General features: G+C 43.4%; 1 protein-coding gene across 1 annotated transcript in view; it reads left to right on the top strand.

Moving 5' to 3' along the window:
• The window catches only part of MSN (moesin), a 66508-nt gene extending 48200 nt beyond the window's left edge, over nucleotides 1–18308 (top strand). The window contains exons 3-13 of the mRNA XM_027608080.1: nucleotides 3955–4050; nucleotides 5433–5707; nucleotides 7167–7250; nucleotides 7926–8072; nucleotides 9074–9170; nucleotides 10910–11073; nucleotides 13446–13576; nucleotides 13806–13966; nucleotides 15246–15338; nucleotides 15668–15892; nucleotides 16428–18308. Of these exons, the coding sequence (XP_027463881.1) occupies nucleotides 3955–4050; nucleotides 5433–5707; nucleotides 7167–7250; nucleotides 7926–8072; nucleotides 9074–9170; nucleotides 10910–11073; nucleotides 13446–13576; nucleotides 13806–13966; nucleotides 15246–15338; nucleotides 15668–15892; nucleotides 16428–16592 (1638 nt within the window). The 3' untranslated portion in view covers nucleotides 16593–18308. The remainder of the gene's footprint in view (nucleotides 1–3954; nucleotides 4051–5432; nucleotides 5708–7166; nucleotides 7251–7925; nucleotides 8073–9073; nucleotides 9171–10909; nucleotides 11074–13445; nucleotides 13577–13805; nucleotides 13967–15245; nucleotides 15339–15667; nucleotides 15893–16427) is intronic.
• Nucleotides 18309–18600: the final 292 nt, after the last annotated feature.

The following is an 18600-nucleotide window of genomic DNA, read 5'->3' as shown; positions in this document are numbered from 1 at the left end:
AAACAGACAACATGGTGCAAAACGAGGCTAAGGAGCTCATTCCTGGGACCTCTAGGACTGATTATGTAGTCTGTACCTGCCTTAGTCCCTTTTAATTCTGGGGTCGCCGAGCCTCTACAGTTGGTATAGGCAGAGGCCAGTTGCTGCCCTACCAGTTCTATTCTGAGTCTGCCATCACATGACCTAGTGTCCTGGCCCTAATGGTCCATCTTTAGCATCTTCAGTGTGTCTCTTTCTTACTGGGACTGAATTACTTCTCCAGCAATTGCATCTGGACACACTATTCTTCTACAACCCTGTGGAAAATCTTTAGAACTGTTAATTGGGCTCTAGTTAGATCGAGGATGAGATAAGAGGTGCTTTAAATAATCTTCTCTAATCTTTTTCTAATACCCTCCCCCTCTATCCTCTGCAAAAAAAGCCAATATCAATTTCAACATGAGCATTTTATGTTCTCCATCTAAAACTTATAGGCAATTCCTGTTGCCTATTAACTTAGACTCAGGGACTCACCTTGCCATTGAATCCTGGAAGTCTTTTAATCTTCCCTCAACACCCCCTACACACAACTTATCTTTTCTAAACATGTTCCTGGTTATTCAAATCAGCAAGAAGTAGGTGGGAAATGGGACTGTATTTCTTTTCATTTACAAATAACCTAATTAGTGGAATGAACTTGAAGGAAGAAAGAGGCCATTTAAGTCACCAGTTGTAGTAGATGGGGAAGCCAGATAGATGGGGAAGCTAAGGGAAATGTGCTGCCTTAAGATCACATAGCAAATTAGAGACAGAGGTGAGACTTTCACTCAGGTTTCCTGACACCTGATTCAAGCTATGAAAGGAAGTGTGAACATCATGCATGCCTCAGTGAGCAATGAAAGTTGAGGACTTGGGGATATGGCTTCTCTCCAAAGTGGTTGTTGACTAAGCCTAGTGGAAAGCCAGGAACCGTATCTATATGCAGAGATGATCAAAGTTCATTACAGGGCTGAGATATGTGGGCAAAAGAGAGACAAGGCAGTTAGTCACTTGGGAACCCCAGGGCTTCTAAGCTCATATGAATCCTTGGAATTAAAAGAGAGCATGCTAGGGGCGCCTGGGTGGCTCAGTCGGTTAAGCGGCTGCCTTCGGCTCGGGTCATGGTTCCAGGGTCCTGGGATCGAGCCCCATGTCAGGCTCCCTGCTCAGCGGGGAGTCTGCTTCTCTCTCTGCCTCTGCCTCTCCCCCTGCTTGTGCTCTCTCTCTGTCAAATAAAGAAATAAAATCTTTAAAAAAATAAATAAATAAAAGAGAGCATGCTAGAAAAGAAAGGGTACAGGTTTTGGAGTCATATACATCAAGATTCTAGTCTAGTCTCTATGGCTTTAGGTAGGTTGCCTCTTTTTGGGGGGGTGTACAATTTTTTAAAAAAAATTACTTAAATTTTAGTTAACATACGGTGCAATATTTGTTTCGGGGGAAGAATTCAGTGATTCATCACTTACATACAACACCTAGTGCTCATCACAACTGCACTTTTTAATAGCTATCACCCATCTAGTTCATCACCCGCCCACCTCCCTCCATCAACCTTGTTTGTTCTCTATTGTTAACAGTCTCTCTCTTGTGGTTTGTTTCCCCCTCTCCTTTCTTTCCCCCTTCCCATATGTTCATCTGTTTTGTTTCTTAAATTCTACATATAGGGATGCCTGGGTGGCTCAGTCAGTTAAGCATCTGCCTTCGGCTCAGGTCATGATCCCAGGGTCCTGGGATCCAGCCCCGCATCTGGCTCCTTGCTCAGTGAGGAGCCGCTTCCCCCTGTGCCTGCTGCTCTCCCTGCTTGTGCCCTCTCTCTCTCTGACAAATAAATAAAAAATCTAAAAAAAAAATTCTACATATAAGTGAAATCATATAGTATTTGTCTTTCTCTGATTGACTTATTTTGCTTAGCATAATATATTTCTAGCTCCATCCACATCATTGCAAATGCCAAGATTTCATTCTTTTTGATGGTTGAGTAAAATTCCGTTGTATCTCTATCTATATCTATACATATATATGTGTGTATATATATATCATCTATCTATCTGTCAATCTACACACACACATACCACATCTTCTTAATCCGTTCATCATCGAAGGACATTTGGGCTCTTTCCATAGTTTGGCTATTGTTAATAATGCTGCTATAAGCATCAGGGCTCATGTACCCCTTTGAATCTGTATTTTTTTATACTTTGGGTAAATACCTAGGAGTGCAACTGCTGGATTGTAGTGTAGTTCTATTTTTAACTTTTTTAGGAATCTCCATACTATTCTGCAGAGTGATTGCTTCAGTTTGCATTACATTCCCACCAACAGTGCTAGAGGGTCCCCCTTTCTCCACATCCTTGCCAACACCTATTGTTTCCTGTGTTGTTAATTTTAGCCATTCTGACAGGTGTAAGGTGGTATTGTGGTTTGGATTTGTCTTTCCTTGATGATAAGTGATGTTGAGCATCTTTTCATGTGTCTGTTAGCCATCTGGATGGAAAAGTGTCTATTCATGTCTTCTAGGCAGGTTGCCCCTTAAGCCTTTGTTTCTTCGTTTATAGAATAGAGATAATAGCTATCTCAGGGTTGTTCAGTACCTGGTACACAGTAAGTACTTAATAGAGATGTGCTACTTTTTCCTTTGGGCCTCTAAAGCTCTAGATTTTAAGCTTTAGGAGTGACTATGGGGTCTGGCTTTGGATGCATGGTAGAAATTTTGTGGATATAGTGGAGGTATGTACGTGTGTGTGCGCATGCGTGTGTGTGTGTGTGTGTGTGTGTGTGTGTGTGTGTATGTGTTGAGGGGAGATATGATTTATTCACAAGGAGGGACTTTAGCAATATTGGGTCCTTCTTTCCAATTTCTATATCCAGGTAAATTCTTTCACCTCACTCCCCTACTTCCCCTGCCCACTCCCCCCCCAAAAAAAAAGAAAAAAAGAAAGAAGACCATCAGCATAACCTCATTAGGATATGAGTCAGCTTTATTGCCTCCATCTCTAGTGGTGGGCATGCTGGGGTTCGGCTATCAGCCCGAACCATTAACATACTAATGTCAGGGTCTCAGGGACTGGAAAACAAACTCCATCTCCTGGCTGGCCTCCCTTTCCTACCCACTGCTTAGCCAAGAGGTGTAGAACACCAGGGGCCACTTAGCTACTATACTGAGATACTCACCTGTTTCTACCCTCTTTTCTATTCTCAGCTTGTGTGGGTGGTAAAGGGAATCATGACTACCCTCTAATCAGGGCTGGAAAGAAGCATCTCAGCACCCAGACACAGCACATCTTTGGAGTATATAGATACCACAATACCTGCTATGTCTCCCTGAACATTCTTTCTTGGGGCATTGTAAATGGGATTCAGTTAGAAGAGTGTGAGCATATTCCTAGTTGCTAAAGATAATGGAGCAACCCAAGAGAAGAAGATATAGGAGTTAAGCCAACATTTTCTACTTCCAGCCTTTAATTCATCCTGGGAGTAGAAAGGCACCTGGCATAATAGAAGGAAGAAGTGGCAGTAAATACTGGATTTGAATGGGTTTGGAGTCAAACAGACCTGACTCTGCTACTCACTAACTGAACCTTTTCTTGGAAACTTACTTTCACTATCTATAAAATGGCCCTAATTGTCAAAGTATTACAGGGCTATTGTGAAAATCAAAGGGGATAATGAATAGAGTTATTGGTGTGTGGTAGTGGTCCAAAGTGATAAACCTGTTTCCTACCTTAGCAAAAGTACTTTGTGTAGAGAGATGCTGCCATCATTTCTTGACTGCTGCCCAGGTGTATTTCCTTGCCAGACCCTGGACGCCTTATATCCTTTAAAATCAGGGACCATGTTAGTTTCACTTTTGTGTCCTCTGTGTCTGGCACAAAGTAGGCATTCAGTCAATGTTTTGTTTTGTTTTTTGTTTCTGTTTTTTTTTTTTTTCTTTTCTAGGTGGTGAAAACTATTGGCCTGAGGGAAGTTTGGTTCTTTGGTCTGCAATACCAGGACACTAAAAATTTCTCCACTTGGCTAAAACTCAATAAGAAGGTAACTGCTTACCCCATTGTTGGGTTTGGAATTCATTCCTCCATCATATTTATATTCAAGGGGGTAACATGTGCTAGCTGGCAAATCCAGGGCTGTGCTTTTCACTGGGTGGTCTACTGACCACTAGAACAGAATAAGGGCAGAGAACTGAGCCAAGGTAGAGCTCCTGCTCTGTCCCCACTTTGACTTCTAACAGTGAGAATGGCCAGTGTCCAAGGAGAAAGAGACCTTTCCCTTTCTCCTGGGAGCTCTGTCTTAAAACGTTGACTTGTTTTATACCATAGTCATTAATGCATTTTCAAGAGGGGATTGGCATCCTATTTTTTCTTTCCAAACTCAAGGACTTTAGGAAGTTTGTTAAAAGGAGAGTAACAGACTCTTGAACTGGAAAGACTGTTGAAGGCCTCATAATCTTATCTTGTCCCTTCTCCACCTGTCACCTGATATGGAAGTTAGCTCCATACAGATGCTTCTCTCTTTCTTTTCTTTTTTTCTCCCATAGGCATCTACACATAAGTTTATTAACACATCTTTTTTTCCCTCAAGTACTTATTTAAATTCCAGCTAGTTAACATACAGTGCAATATTATTTTCAGGTGTAGAATTTAGCGATTTATCGCTTACATACAACACCTGGTGCTCATCACAAGTGCCTTCCTTAATACCCATCACCTATCTAACCCATTCTTTCTTGATTGTCTATCTCAACTGAGCTCCAAATGAGATGATTTGAGTTAAGTCCATTCAAGCTCTTCACCTCTAAGCAGTGTCTCTGCAGGAACATGGCAGTCCTCTATCACAATATCCTCAAACTTCCTAACTTTTTCCTTGGAGGTTTCCAATGTCTTGTGGCTTGTGTTTCTGATTGTGTCTAGGGGATAGGTGCCTCACCTTGTGTTGGCAGAGTCTTGTTTCCCAAGAAGTGGAGACTTTTGCTGGACAAATGTGTTGCTGTTAAGAGCCAATTTCGGGCTTTAAAAGACAGTCTAGTTTGTTCTCTTGTCTAGCCAATTCCTAGGCCTCAGTGATACATACTGGTTTTTACTTTGCTAATTTATGGTGTTTGGGGGCGCTTAAAAGAAGAGCTTTCTTAAGCCTAACCTCAAGATTTAGGGGCAGTTGGTATATAGTCAGATGGTGGCTTGAAGGCTTATGATCATCAGTGGGTGTAAGGTCATTTCAGGAAGTAATCCCCAAAAAGAAGCAATTATGGACATGGGATCAGGTTCCCAGGGAAAGCAGTGTTTCTCTTTTCGGAATTACCAGAACAGTTGCCACCTGGCTCTTTGGGATTACCCAAATTTGATGACCTTTCAGTGTCTCTCACCACCCGACAGCCAAAGACTATTTTTTAAGAGCTCATAACCCCTTGCTGCTCCCAGGTGACTGCCCAGGATGTGCGGAAGGAAAGCCCCCTGCTCTTCAAGTTCCGGGCCAAGTTCTATCCTGAGGATGTATCAGAGGAATTGATCCAGGATATCACACAGCGCCTGTTCTTCCTGCAAGTGAAAGAGGGCATTCTCAATGATGATATTTACTGCCCACCTGAGACTGCTGTGCTGCTGGCCTCCTATGCTGTCCAGTCTAAGTATGGCGACTTCAATAAGGAAGTCCACAAGTCTGGCTACTTGGCTGGGGACAAGTTGCTGCCGCAGAGGTGAGGTGGTACCTTTGGTCATCTGCCCTCACATGAAGAAAGTCCGTGGCTGACTAAGCCCTGTCATACAGGGATTGCCAGATCTGTTCCTTTCTACTAGGGTCTGTCCGAAGACCATGTTATGCATACTGGTTTTTACTTTGCTAATTTATGGTGTTGTGGGGGGAGCCTTAAAAGAGGAGCTTTCTTAAGCCTAACCTCAAAATTTGGGGGCAGTTGGTATATGAGACACACATTTGCATATGGCACCATACCCGGTTGTTACCCTGACTCTCAAAATAGAAAGCTTTTACCCCCTCTCTTCTTTTGCCTGATTACAGAATTGCATTACTCTGGAAACAGGTGCTTATATAGATTACCAGAGACAGATTGACTCCTCCCACCCTGGTTCCATTTTTTTCAATCCTTTTCACTGATTTAGACCTCTTGTATCAGAGGTTCACAGGAGGGAGAGAGAAATACCCAAGCCAGGGATGTGGGGGAGCTCCAACAGTATTTTAATATCAATAACCAGTGTACAGAGCTTTCTGCTTTTATGAACTTCAAAGCTGAAAGCTCTCAAACACTCATTTTTGTTTTAGCATCACAACAACACACAAAACGAATAAGGCAAGCATTATCCTTATTTCCTGGCTAGGGAAATAGAGCAGAGTGCTCACTCTGACTTGCCAGATCTCCCACAGCTCGTTTGAGGCAGAGCCAGACCTGGAACCCCCAGTCTTTTGAATTTTTAACCCTGGGTTTTTCCCTACTGCATCCAGTGGCCATTTTCATGAGGTTTTGGATGGAAGGAAATGTTCTTCATTCTGGGATCCTCAGTCCTATTGGAGCTGTGGCATATGTACAACTTAACTGGAGGTATTATGGATAATGGCTGTGCCCTGGAACTCTACCTGAGTCACTGCTTTGATGTCTGAGATGGCATATTTAAAACAAGTCTTGCTTATGATCTAGTAGATCTGGGAGGTTGAGCCTGTTGGTTTCTTCTAAAGCCATTTGGGCTCAGTTCTCTGTTCTTTAGCTGTAGGCTGTAATCTCATCTCTGAGCAATTTTCTCATAAACACAAATCATTTGTTCCATAAGGATCTAGGAGAGAGAGTCATGCCTCCTCCATGAGGCCCATCTCTACTCTTAGCCCCTCAAGTCAGCATAGACTCTTGATACATTACTGCCCTACTTGGAAATCATAGCATATTATTGGATTTTCTGGTTAAAACTACAAAGGAAGGTGTTTCCACTGTCTTTATTTTCCACCCATTCTTGTGTCTCTCCTACCTCTCATGCAGTTCCCTATGTCTAATTAATACCTCCTGCTATAATTTCAGTCTACTTCCAGTATGATCTCAGTGGGCTGATTTCATATCTTCTTTGCATCAACCTGGCAGAGAGCTAAGTGGGCTTCCCTTTATTCCTGCATTTGGGTTTTGTGCTTGAAACTACTATCTGTTGTCTTTCCAGGGTCCTAGAGCAGCATAAACTCAACAAGGACCAGTGGGAGGAGCGGATCCAGGTGTGGCATGAGGAGCACCGGGGCATGCTCAGGTAAGATCACCCTAGCAACTGTGGGTTCTACTGCTTTTTCAAGGAGAATGAGAGAGGTTCTGGTGGAAAGAGGCAAAGGACTAGGGGCACTAGAGGATGTTGGAGAGAAAGGGACAGGAATGCAATTTATAGGGGAAATTAGAGATAGAAGGCAATTAAGGATCATTATAAAGCTGTATTTTTTTGAATGATGGCAACTGATAGCCCAAAGAGTTTTGACCATAAAGAAACAAAAGGAACCTCAGGATCCCTAGGGAGCTTCTAGAGTACCAGGGACTCCTCCCCAAGAAAGAAATGTGAAAGGAGCTCTCTAAACATGGCAGATCATTTGGTGTTGTCTAGTTGAGGATCAAATCTTACCATTTTGCCATCACCACACCATCTGGGCTCTGCTAAGAACATAAGAGGCTTTATTGCAGCTAACATGCCAGAGGCCAGCGAGGGTCAGCCCACCCTTGTTACCCTTGGGAACCTCAGATCTTCGGCTCCTGTTAGCAAGTTTTGTTTGACAAAAGTCATGTTGTGCTCTATTTTCCATCATCTGCTCACCTTCTATCCCCTTTCCCTCCCCTAATGGCAAGATTCTTGTCAGAAGTGCAGAGTAGGTAGGCTATCCCCCTGGGTCTGATTCACAGGTTTCCCTCTATAACCCCCCCTCCCAAATCTGTTATTTAGGGAGGATGCTGTTCTAGAATATCTGAAGATTGCCCAGGACCTGGAGATGTATGGTGTGAACTACTTCAGCATCAAGAACAAGAAAGGCTCAGAGTTGTGGCTGGGAGTGGATGCCCTAGGTCTCAACATCTATGAGCAGAATGACAGGTATAGCTTAGAGTTATCTTAGTTTATTTGGGCCACTCTTACACCTAGGGCTCATCATGAAGTAGGACTGTACCTCTGGGTCCTACCTGGGTCCCACCTTTTTCTACCTAGTTAGATCAGCACAAATGATTGCATAACCTCTCAGGCCTCTAAAATCTTGCATTGACCATCCATTATGGTAGTCGCTGGCCACATGTGGCTATTAAGCTCTTGAAATGTGGCTACTCTTAAATTGAGATATGCTGTAAGTGTAAACTATACACAAGCCTTTGAAGACTTAGTATGAAAAACAGAATGATGAATGTCTCACTGATATTTTTTAAATATTAATTTACATGTTCAAATGATAGTCTTTTGGATGTACTGGGTTAAATGAACTGTTATTATAGTTACTCCCATCTGTTTCCTTTTTTTACTTATTTTCATGTGGCTATTAGAAAATTTAAAATCTCATATTTCTATTGGACAGCATTAGCCTAGCACCTGCCTTGTCAGGATTTGTAATTAATCCTACTCCCATATGATGATTAAATGCTTTTTGGCCTATATTCCCTCTTTCTACAGACTTCTCTCACTTATTTTTTTTCCCTTGGTCTGCTCTTGGTGAGGATGGATGTAATAAATGATTGTTCCATGTAACTTCTGAATCTTGGAGCTCATTGTTTACATTCTCCCCAACTATTACAACCTTGGGTGAAAGAGTCCCAGTAAAATAGGGCTGGAGATTCTTGTGAGAGATTTTTACAAGGTCCATGCCTCAACAAAAAATACAATAAAACAAACCTCAGAGTTTGGGACAAGAAATAATAAGTTGGTTGTGGTATCAGGAGGTCCTTTTTGCACCCTCAATGCTGGCAACTGACTTGGTGGCATGTGATAACACTGGCTGAGCTGACAATGAATCTACCTCCTTAAGGAAGAAGTTGGGTACAGAGGGCACACCATCGACCCTCTGTGTCCTTCCTGTCTTTCCCTTGTCCTAATGTTCTTGTTCTCTACAGACTGACTCCCAAGATAGGCTTTCCCTGGAGTGAAATCAGAAATATTTCTTTCAATGACAAGAAATTTGTCATCAAGCCCATTGACAAAAAAGCCCCGGTAAGTGATTCCTCCTACTGAACAAGACAGGTACTTGCCAAGACCTGGATAATGCTAGGAGCAATCAGGTTATTGTATCTTTCTCTCATTTTTCTGGCTTTTTGTGTGTGTGTGTGTGTGTGCAGGGACTGGAAATAGGAGGCACAAAAGGAGATTGGCAGTGGAAGGGGATATTGATGACAGGACATGACCAGGGACATCCTGTAGCTGGTGCCACTCTGCTACCTGTATGTTAGGAGAAGCAGAGATGAGGGAGAGCCACAGGCAGTCTAAGTACTGCCTCTCCACCACTGTCTTCTGCTGCCCTGATGCTGTGGGGTGGAAACAGAGAGTGCATCTTATTTTTTAAAGCCTCTAGGCTCCAGAAAGTGAAATTGTTCATGTACTTGATTTATTTTTAATTGTGCAGAAAAGACAAAGTCAGAAGTCCAGATCCAAAGATGATCTTCCAAACTTGCTTTTTGGTATAACTTTGCTGCTGTCCGCTCAAGACTTATCTCCAGAGCAACCCAAGAACAAAAGGGGTTTGGGTCCAGTCATTCCTCTAACATGCTCACCACACTTTTCACCTACTCAGTTGCCTGTGGTTGATAAGACTGGAAAGCTGGTGATTGAGAGTAGGACAGAAAACAGAAAAGGGTCTTGTCTTTTGGTGTACCTCATGTCCAACAAGGGTCAAAGGCCATGCTGAGACAGACCCTTCTCATGAAGCCTCAACAGTTCTTCTCCTATAAGCTCCTATAGAGCTATAAGGTCTCTGAACTTCTGCTGCTAGGCACTATATATATATGTTATCTTGTTTAACCCTCAACAACATTGTCAGGTAGGTAGTAGCATACCTGTTTTATAATTGTGGAAATTAAGGTTCAAAGAATTGGGGTGATTTGCCCAAGATCACACAGCTAAAAATGATAAATCTGGGGTTTATATATACATTATTTGACCTCTAGAGCCTGTGCTCCGTCCGCTGTACACTAAGCCATATGAAACAGTAGTAGTTTGGGTTCCATGGCAGAGGAACTGGTGGTTAGCCAATGAGTTGGTAACCTTGGTCCAATGGTATTTATAGTAACAAACAAACTAGATTTTCTTGTGTGTGTGTGTGGTTTTTCTTTTTCTTTTTTTTAATTGCTGCTGTGTTCAACTTTTGTTGGAAAAAGGTAAGTAACAAAGCCAGCTGAGATCAAGGGCTTATTTTTAAAAATGACAGCCAGGACAATCAATGTTCAGATTTATGTATTTATGTATATATTTACAACTTGCCTTATTCCAAAAATGATTTAAGGGGCTATGCCTAGGATATGCTTTTAGGAGGTTACAGAAACAGTCCTGCCCCCCATACTGTATATACCAGTGTATTATGCAGGGATTATTGGGCCTCTAAGAGAAGCCCCTGAGATTTAACAGGATCCCTAATTAGCAGATAGATTGAGTTCCTATCTTTCAATTAGATTGAGGATATTTTAGGATGTGATGCTTTCACAAGCAAAGGTTGAAAGAAATTGTGGTTTGGTGGAAAGAGCACTGGTTTCAGAGTCAAGAAGCCTGGGTTCTAGTCCCAGGTTTGCCACTAGTCTGCTGTGTTACCATGGGCAACTCACTTCACCACTCTGATAATTAATCTTCCTATCTGTAACATGAGAAAACTGGGCTAAATAACCCTTCCAGTGCTTTCAAAAGACAGAAGTTCACCTTCATCTGTCCCTCCAATCTCATTTTGATTGTTGGTTTCCCACCAGGACTTTGTCTTCTATGCTCCCCGGCTGCGGATTAACAAGCGTATCTTGGCCCTGTGCATGGGGAACCATGAGCTATACATGCGCCGTCGCAAGCCTGACACCATTGAGGTACAGCAGATGAAGGCACAGGCCCGGGAGGAGAAGCACCAGAAACAGATGGAACGGTAGGTTCTGTGGAACTGGAGTGGAGGCAGAGGCTAGGGCAAAGAAGCTTCTCAAAAGTGTCAAGATTGATAAAGGAAAGACATGAAACCATCCTGGATGGGGGGAGAGAGAGCTGTACAGGGTTATCACCTCCTCCATTAAGTCTCAGGCATCCCCTTCCCCAAGAAGCAGGCATCAGAAGCCTAGGATTTCAGAGACTCAGAGGAGGGAGGGGTATTTCATAGTTCCACATTGTCTCTGACCCTCATGCCATTGCTCTTCTAGATAGACTCTGGGTTGCTCCGGGCTATCTGACCAGCGTAGTGGCATTAGCAGAAGGCTCCATGCACATTTAAACATGGACTCTATGGGGATTTCTGAGTGGAATTGGGAAGAGCCAACAGAATTTTCCTTATGAAGCCCTTATGCCGTGTAACCCCCTTGCTACTGAAAGTGTAGCAAGGCTCAGCAACAGCAACTTGGGAACTTATTAGAAAGGCAGAATCTGACACCCTGCTCCAGACCTGCTGATTCAGAATCTGCTTCTTAAGATCCTAGATGATCAGTTCTCCAAAGAAGTTATGCGAATGGCCAGCAGGCATGTGAAAACATCCCTAGTCATCAGGGAAATGCAAATCTGAACTACAGTGAGATATCACTTGATAACTCACGAATATGGATATAATAAATAAATACAGAAAATAATAGCTATTGTCAAGGATGTGGAAAAATTGGAACTCATGTACATTGCTGGTGGAAATGTTTCAGCTACTATGGAAAATATTTGGTGGTTTCTTAAAAAGTTAAACATAGAATTACCATATGATCCCACAATTCCACTCCTAGGTCTATATTCAATATAATTAAAAACAGTACATGTACACAAGTGTTCATAGCAGTGCTATTTACAATAGCCATAAGGTAAAAACAGCCCAAATGTCCAACAGATGAATGGATAAACACATTGTATAGCCATACAATGGAATATTATTCAGCCATTAAAAGGAATGAAGTACTGATACATATTACAATGTGAATGAACCTCTATAACATTATGCTAAGTTAAAGAAACCAGATACAAAATTTCATATACCATATGATTCCATTTATATGAAATATCCAAAATAGATAAATGTGTAGAGGCAGAATGCAGGTTGGTGGTTATTAGGGGTTATGGGGAGGAGAGATAGGAAGAGACTCAATGAGTATGTGGTTTTGCTTTGGAGTGATGAAAATGTTTTGGAACTAGATAGAGGTGGTGAATGTACAACATTGTGAATGTACTAAAATGCCACCAAATTGTTTGCTTTATAGTGGTTACTATTATGTGAATTTCACCTCAATAAGTTATTTAAAAAATAAGATCTCAGGTGTTTCCTCTGCACATTAAGGTTTGAGAGCCCTGTTCTAGTAGGTACTAGTAGGTACTGTCATAAAGAGTTTGGAACCTCAGGAGGCTTCTAAATCTAGTAGGCTAGAAAAGGAGTCCATGTTTGAGAAGTTAGACACCCAAAGTTCTTACTTATTCAGAAAAATTTTACTGAGATTGGGGACAGTTTACAGAGCCAGAACTGGCAGGAACCTTGCCCTCAAGGACTTCACAGTCTGGTTGGAGAAAGAGGAAAAATAATATACACATAACTGTTCAAGGTACAAATGCTGTATCATTTTTTTTACTCAATAAATATTTATTGAGCAGTGAAATATAAAACAGACAAAAATCCCTGCTATCAGGAAGCTGACATTCTAGTGGAAAGAGACAGAACAAATAAGCAAATTATACAGTATGTGAAATGGTAAGGAAGTGCTGTGGAGAAAAATAATAAAGAAGAGGGATGGGGAGAAGGATAGGCCAAGTATTCTGAGGGCCCAGAGAAAGAAAAGACACCTAACCTAGGGTGAAAAGGCAACCTCCTGGAAGAGGTATCGGGGCAAGAAAAAGTGAATAGTTGTTCTAGATTTGCAACAAATTATGGGAAAAAAGAGCCTAGAGCTGGGCTTCAGAGGGCCTGCAGAGTTAAGCCTAAGGACTGATACCCAGATGGCTGGGATTGAAGCACAGTAGACAGGGCAGGACTTATTAGACCATTTTACAGATAGGGGTACTGAGAACAAGAGCAAAGAAGTGACATAGCTAAGTTTACCCACTGGTTACCCACTGGCGAGTAGTAGAGCTGGGAATTCAGGTTGGATCTCATGACTCTGGGACAAATGACAGGGTCCTGAGTGTACTGACCCATGTGGGGCTCTGATGTAAGGACAGGATGTGGAGATACAGAAGCGTGGTCCCAACTGACAGGCTCTAAGTATGTTGGATGGGTAGGGGCTGAGGATCCAGGGCCAGGGAGCCTTAGGGCCTTTCCATGTGACCTATTCCATCCCTTTCTCTTAGTGCTTTGCTGGAAAATGAGAAGAAGAAGCGTGAGATGGCAGAAAAGGAGAAGGAGAAGATTGAACGGGAAAAGGAGGAACTGATGGAGAGGCTGAAGCAAATTGAGGAACAGACTAAGAAGGCTCAACAGGGTGAGGCTTAGAGTCAGTCACCTTGGAGACTGGGTTTTCCTGCTTGAGCTGCAGACTCAGGCTATATAATCCATATGTGGCTACAGATAGATGAAAGTTGGGGCAAAAGGAAGAGTACCCAGAGCTTTCTGCCAGCTGTGCCGTGGGGTGAAGCATTTCCAGGAAGGAAACTAGGTGTTCCTTCCATGTCTGCATGTTTCACCACCTTTCCCCCTTCTTTTCTTTCCAGAACTAGAAGAACAGACCCGCAGGGCTCTGGAGCTTGAACAGGAGCGGAAGCGTGCCCAGAGCGAGGCTGAAAAACTGGCCAAAGAGCGTCAAGAAGCAGAAGAGGCCAAGGAAGCCCTGTTGCAGGCCTCCCGGGATCAGAAGAAGACTCAGGAACAGCTGGTAAAGCTACAAAATGGACTAGGATTGTGGTACCTGAATTTTCTTCCCTGTCTGTCTACCTGTTCACAGTTGCCCCTGCCTGCAGGGCTGGCTCCTTCCAGCAGGGTGCCAGTCAACAGGCCCCCAGCAGATAGCTTATTCAGAAGCAAGCTGCAAAGTCACTGATGTGGCCCAGAAAGCTTTGCAGTCTTCCCTAACCCTTACTTTTATTCTACTTTCTTAGCCCTTGGGGATCTGAGCTGATGACCTAACAAAGGAAAGGGAGGGAGGAAAGAAGCAAAGGAATTGACACTTAATTGACTACCTACTGTGTGTTAAAAGCTATGCTAGCAACTTTTCCTTTCCCCTCACTTTCTTATTTCCTCTCCCAATAATCCTACGGGATTAACCCACATGGGATACTATGCCCAGATAAGGAAATTAGGACTCAGGGAGGTTTAAGAGACTTGTCAAAGATCACACAGTGTGGCTAAGTAAGGATGAGAACCCATTTTTGCCTCTCTTTGAAGGATTTGTTCACTAAAATTGTATGTAAAACTATGTGTCTGTGCACTTTTCAGGGGAAGAGGGTGAGCATCCTTACTTTCATTTACTTCTGTCACTCAAAAGCTAAGAACCTGTGTCCCAAATTCCTTGATGTATGTTCTTTCCTTCTACTGTTTGGAATGTGAATGCAGGAACTAAGACCTAATTAGCAGGGGAAAGCTTCCTCTAGGAGATAGATGTGTCCAAGGTGTGAGGGTGTGCCTAAGTTTTTTCCCTTGTTCAGATTGCCTTGTGACACTATAGTGTCTTTCCTATACTTGTCCTGAGAGAAGTCTTAGTGGAGCATTCTAGGAAAACAGGAAAGAGTCTGGCACTTCAGGCAGTGACATGATGATTTCCAAATCTTTACAAAGGCCCTAAATATGCAGTGGACAACAGTGCATGCACAAGAGAAAGAGAGGGAGAGGGAGAGAGGGAAGGGGGGGAGAGAGAAAGAGAAAGAGAGAGAGATGAGGAAGAGAGAAATGACATGTTTGTGTTCAGGGGGTCTGTAGTCTAGGAGTGGATCTCTGACTTCTAACGAAATGATTTGGAGTTAATAAGAATAGGAGATCTGAGAATAGGAGTGGTCTTCCAGGCTTCCTGGAGGAGGTGTGGTAAAAAGAGCCTCCAGGACAGCAAGCAAGTAGAACAGAAAGTTTCCTATCGGTTCCCCAGGGGAACTGGGGTTGAAGATACCTAGGTCCTGAGGACCAGAAGGCTCAGCTCTCACAAGCTTCCAATTTATCCATAGGCCTTGGAAATGGCAGAGTTGACAGCTCGAATCTCCCAGCTGGAGATGGCCCGACAGAAGAAGGAAAGTGAGGCTGTGGAATGGCAGCAGAAGGTGAGACACAATGCCCAGAGTAAAAACATTATGAAAGAGGATACCTTAGATTCCTCAGATTTGGGCTCCTTACTCCTTCCATCCTTCCTTGACAGCAGGCATCACGGGAGAAGGAGCTCGAGGCTTTCTCAAATACTTCCCAGAACTCTCCAGTACACCAGGGAAGTTGGTAAATTGTTCCTATTGTACAGGTGCAGAAACTAAAGGCAGAAAAAGTGACTTGGCCTACCTGGTGCCTGCCTCCTGCTGAGCCATTCTATGCACTTGTAGGATGCCACAAGTTAGCCTGATCTGACTGCTGGTTCTTCTTGCCCTCTGTTACTGGACAGGCTCAGATGGTACAAGAAGACTTGGAGAAGACCCGTGCTGAGCTGAAGACTGCTATGAGTACACCTCATGTAGCTGAGCCGGCGGAGAATGAGCAGGATGAGCAGGATGAGAATGGGGCAGAGGCCAGTGCTGACCTGCGGGCTGATGCCATGGCCAAGGATCGAAGTGAGGAGGAACGTACCACTGAGGCAGAGAAGAATGAGCGTGTGCAGAAGCACCTGAAGGTATCCTGGCAGGGCCAAAGGGTCAAAGATACCATGTGCATTCCCTAGATCATCATGGGGTTAGGTAGAGGAGCCTGTCTCAGTGGAGTATGAGAGTCTGAGCCTTTCTCTAATGAGAGTTTAAGGATAGGCACCCATCACTTATCAATCAGAACTTGGGCCACCTCTTCCTTTTGTTTTTTGCCCCACACTCCATTTATCTCTTATATTCAGAAAATACCCTGACCCAATGTCTACCTGAATCTTTGATACATTGTTCTACTCTCAGAGAATACCTGCCATTGGTCCCCTAAGTTTGTGGGGTTTTTTGTTTTGTTCTTGCCCCACCGCATTCCCAACAGGACTGAAAATGGCCCTCAAAAATAGGTGTATGTGTTTGTGTGCAGAAAGAGAGCAGTGAGGGGGTATGTGTGTGTGCAGCGAGAGAGAGAGAGAGAGAGAGAGAGAGAGAAAGAATGAATCTGATGAATCTGGTTAAATAAGGGGATAAAGTGAGAGCAAACCATTAACCTCTCATCCTCTTAAACCCTCACAGGCCCTCACTTCAGAACTGGCCAATGCCCGCGATGAGTCCAAGAAGACTGCCAATGACATGATCCATGCTGAGAACATGCGACTTGGCCGAGACAAATACAAGACCCTGCGTCAAATCCGGCAGGGCAATACCAAGCAGCGTATTGATGAATTTGAGTCCATGTAATGGTCACCCAGCCTCTAGGGACCCCTCCTCCCTTCTTCCTTGCCCCCACACTCCTATACTCTTGCCTAACTCACACTGTGCTGAAGCTACTAACTAGAGCAGCCCTGGAGTCATGCCAAGCCTTCAGTGCCCCTATGGGACCAAACCTAGCCCCTCAGCCCTCACTCACTTCCTTGGGCAAATAAATGGCCCACTATGGCGCCAATTGGACCCTCTTTTCCCTCTCCCATTTTAATCTAGATTACTAGAAGAGACCACTTCTGAAGCTCAGAGACACTTCCCACTTGACTGGGGAAATACCCCCACATTTACTGTTCTGTAGGACTTAAGCATGGTGTAGGTTGAAAACTAGCCCCCATCCCTGCTCCACAACTGCCTTCCTTTTCAGGGTCCTGTGATTTGCAGAACTGGAGCATCACAAGGTTTACAGAAGGAGGCAGGGCTCTGGGTATATGCTCTAGGGTATCAAACCGACCAAGGATTAGACCTTCCTATGTCCATTTCTTCTAGAGTTATTTAGGCTTCATAATGATTGGAAACGAAAAAGATGTTCAGTCATTCTTCTCTATACCTCCCAGAATGGACCTGTTACAAAATTCTTACAAGTCTTGTCCCTGAGTTCAGGAATTCGGTTTTTCTCCACAGTGAGATTGGAGGAGACAGTACTTTTAAGAGACTTCACCAACATCTTATAAGGCTATTGGCCATTCTATTCAGGCAAGGCTGTTTAGAAGATCTTCCCCCAATGCCTTATGGGAGCCTAGGCTTATTTCAAGTGAGCTCTATGGGCAGAGGTATCCCTTACTATTATTCTGGGTTCCTCCCTTCTTGGGACCTGCCCCTCCTCATTCTAATCCCCAAATTCCCTCCAGCTAGAATAGTAGGGATGGTTACCCCAAAACCTAGCCAGCCCTATCCAGGACTCTTGCCAATGGGGGGAAAAGTTCACACTGAGCTTCAGAGAGCTGTTGGGGGCTCTGGCCTGGTCCCTTCTACACTCTAACCCCTTTCTCTCAACACAGGAGCAACCTCCTCCTCTTTGTTTCATGTGTGCTCTTTTTTTTCCTACCAGTATTATATATTCTAGTGGCATCTAATTCAATATTGATTTCTGTGTTTCTTGCTAATGCACCCTTAGAAGATATTAGTTTTGAGGCAGGATCATTTTGGCCTCATTTCCTTACCATCCCCACACCTGGGAAGCATATACTATATTATAAAGTATTTTGCCAGAAACATTATTGTAAGAAGCTTTCAGTATTAGTGATGTCACCTGTCACTATAGGTCATACAGTTCATTCTTAAAGCACTTGGTATTTGGTTTTATTGTTCTTTTTATTTTCTCTTCTCCCCAGAGTTAAGTCCCCAAAGGGTCAAACTGTTCCTCCATGCAGTGCTCCTAGCCCAAAGCCCTTGGCTTCAATCCCTCCCTGACTCCATCCTGCCTGACTTGGGGAGTCTTATGTGCATTGCTGTGAATTATATTGACAGTCTCTTGGTGATAGGCCCTATATTGGCTAAATTCAAACCTGGAATTGTGGGGCAATCTAGCTGCCTTAAGGGCAATAACGCACCCACAGGGAGGCTGGGGAGAAAGGTTATATTTTGTATTCAGTTTTTTTGTGTGTATTTTTGGGGTTTTTAAAAATTGTTTTTGGAGGGGTTTATGCTCAACCCATGTTCTATTTCAGTGCCAATAAAATTTAGGAAGACTTCTCTGTTATTTGATTTTTTGTTGTGGTGTGAGTGGGTGGCTACAAGATACTACACTGTAATTTCCATTCTGTAGACCACCTTCCAATCCTTGGTCTTATTTCATCCTCATTTCAGTCCTATAGAAAGTGGATATGACCATCCTCATTTTAGAGAGGGGCCAATGGAATTGAAAAAAAAAGAATAACTGCCCAAGGGCATAGGACTGTCTTAATCACCTATGCCCTTTCCACAGCTCCAGGCCAATTTTTCCAGTGTAGTGGGCCCTGCATTGACCATGTGATGCTCTGGGGCT

This window comes from Zalophus californianus, chromosome X, assembly GCF_009762305.2.
Source record: "Zalophus californianus isolate mZalCal1 chromosome X, mZalCal1.pri.v2, whole genome shotgun sequence".
NCBI lineage: Eukaryota > Metazoa > Chordata > Mammalia > Carnivora > Otariidae > Zalophus > Zalophus californianus.
Note: the sequence above shows the minus strand (reverse complement) of the source record. Positions and strands in the feature narration are given on the sequence as shown.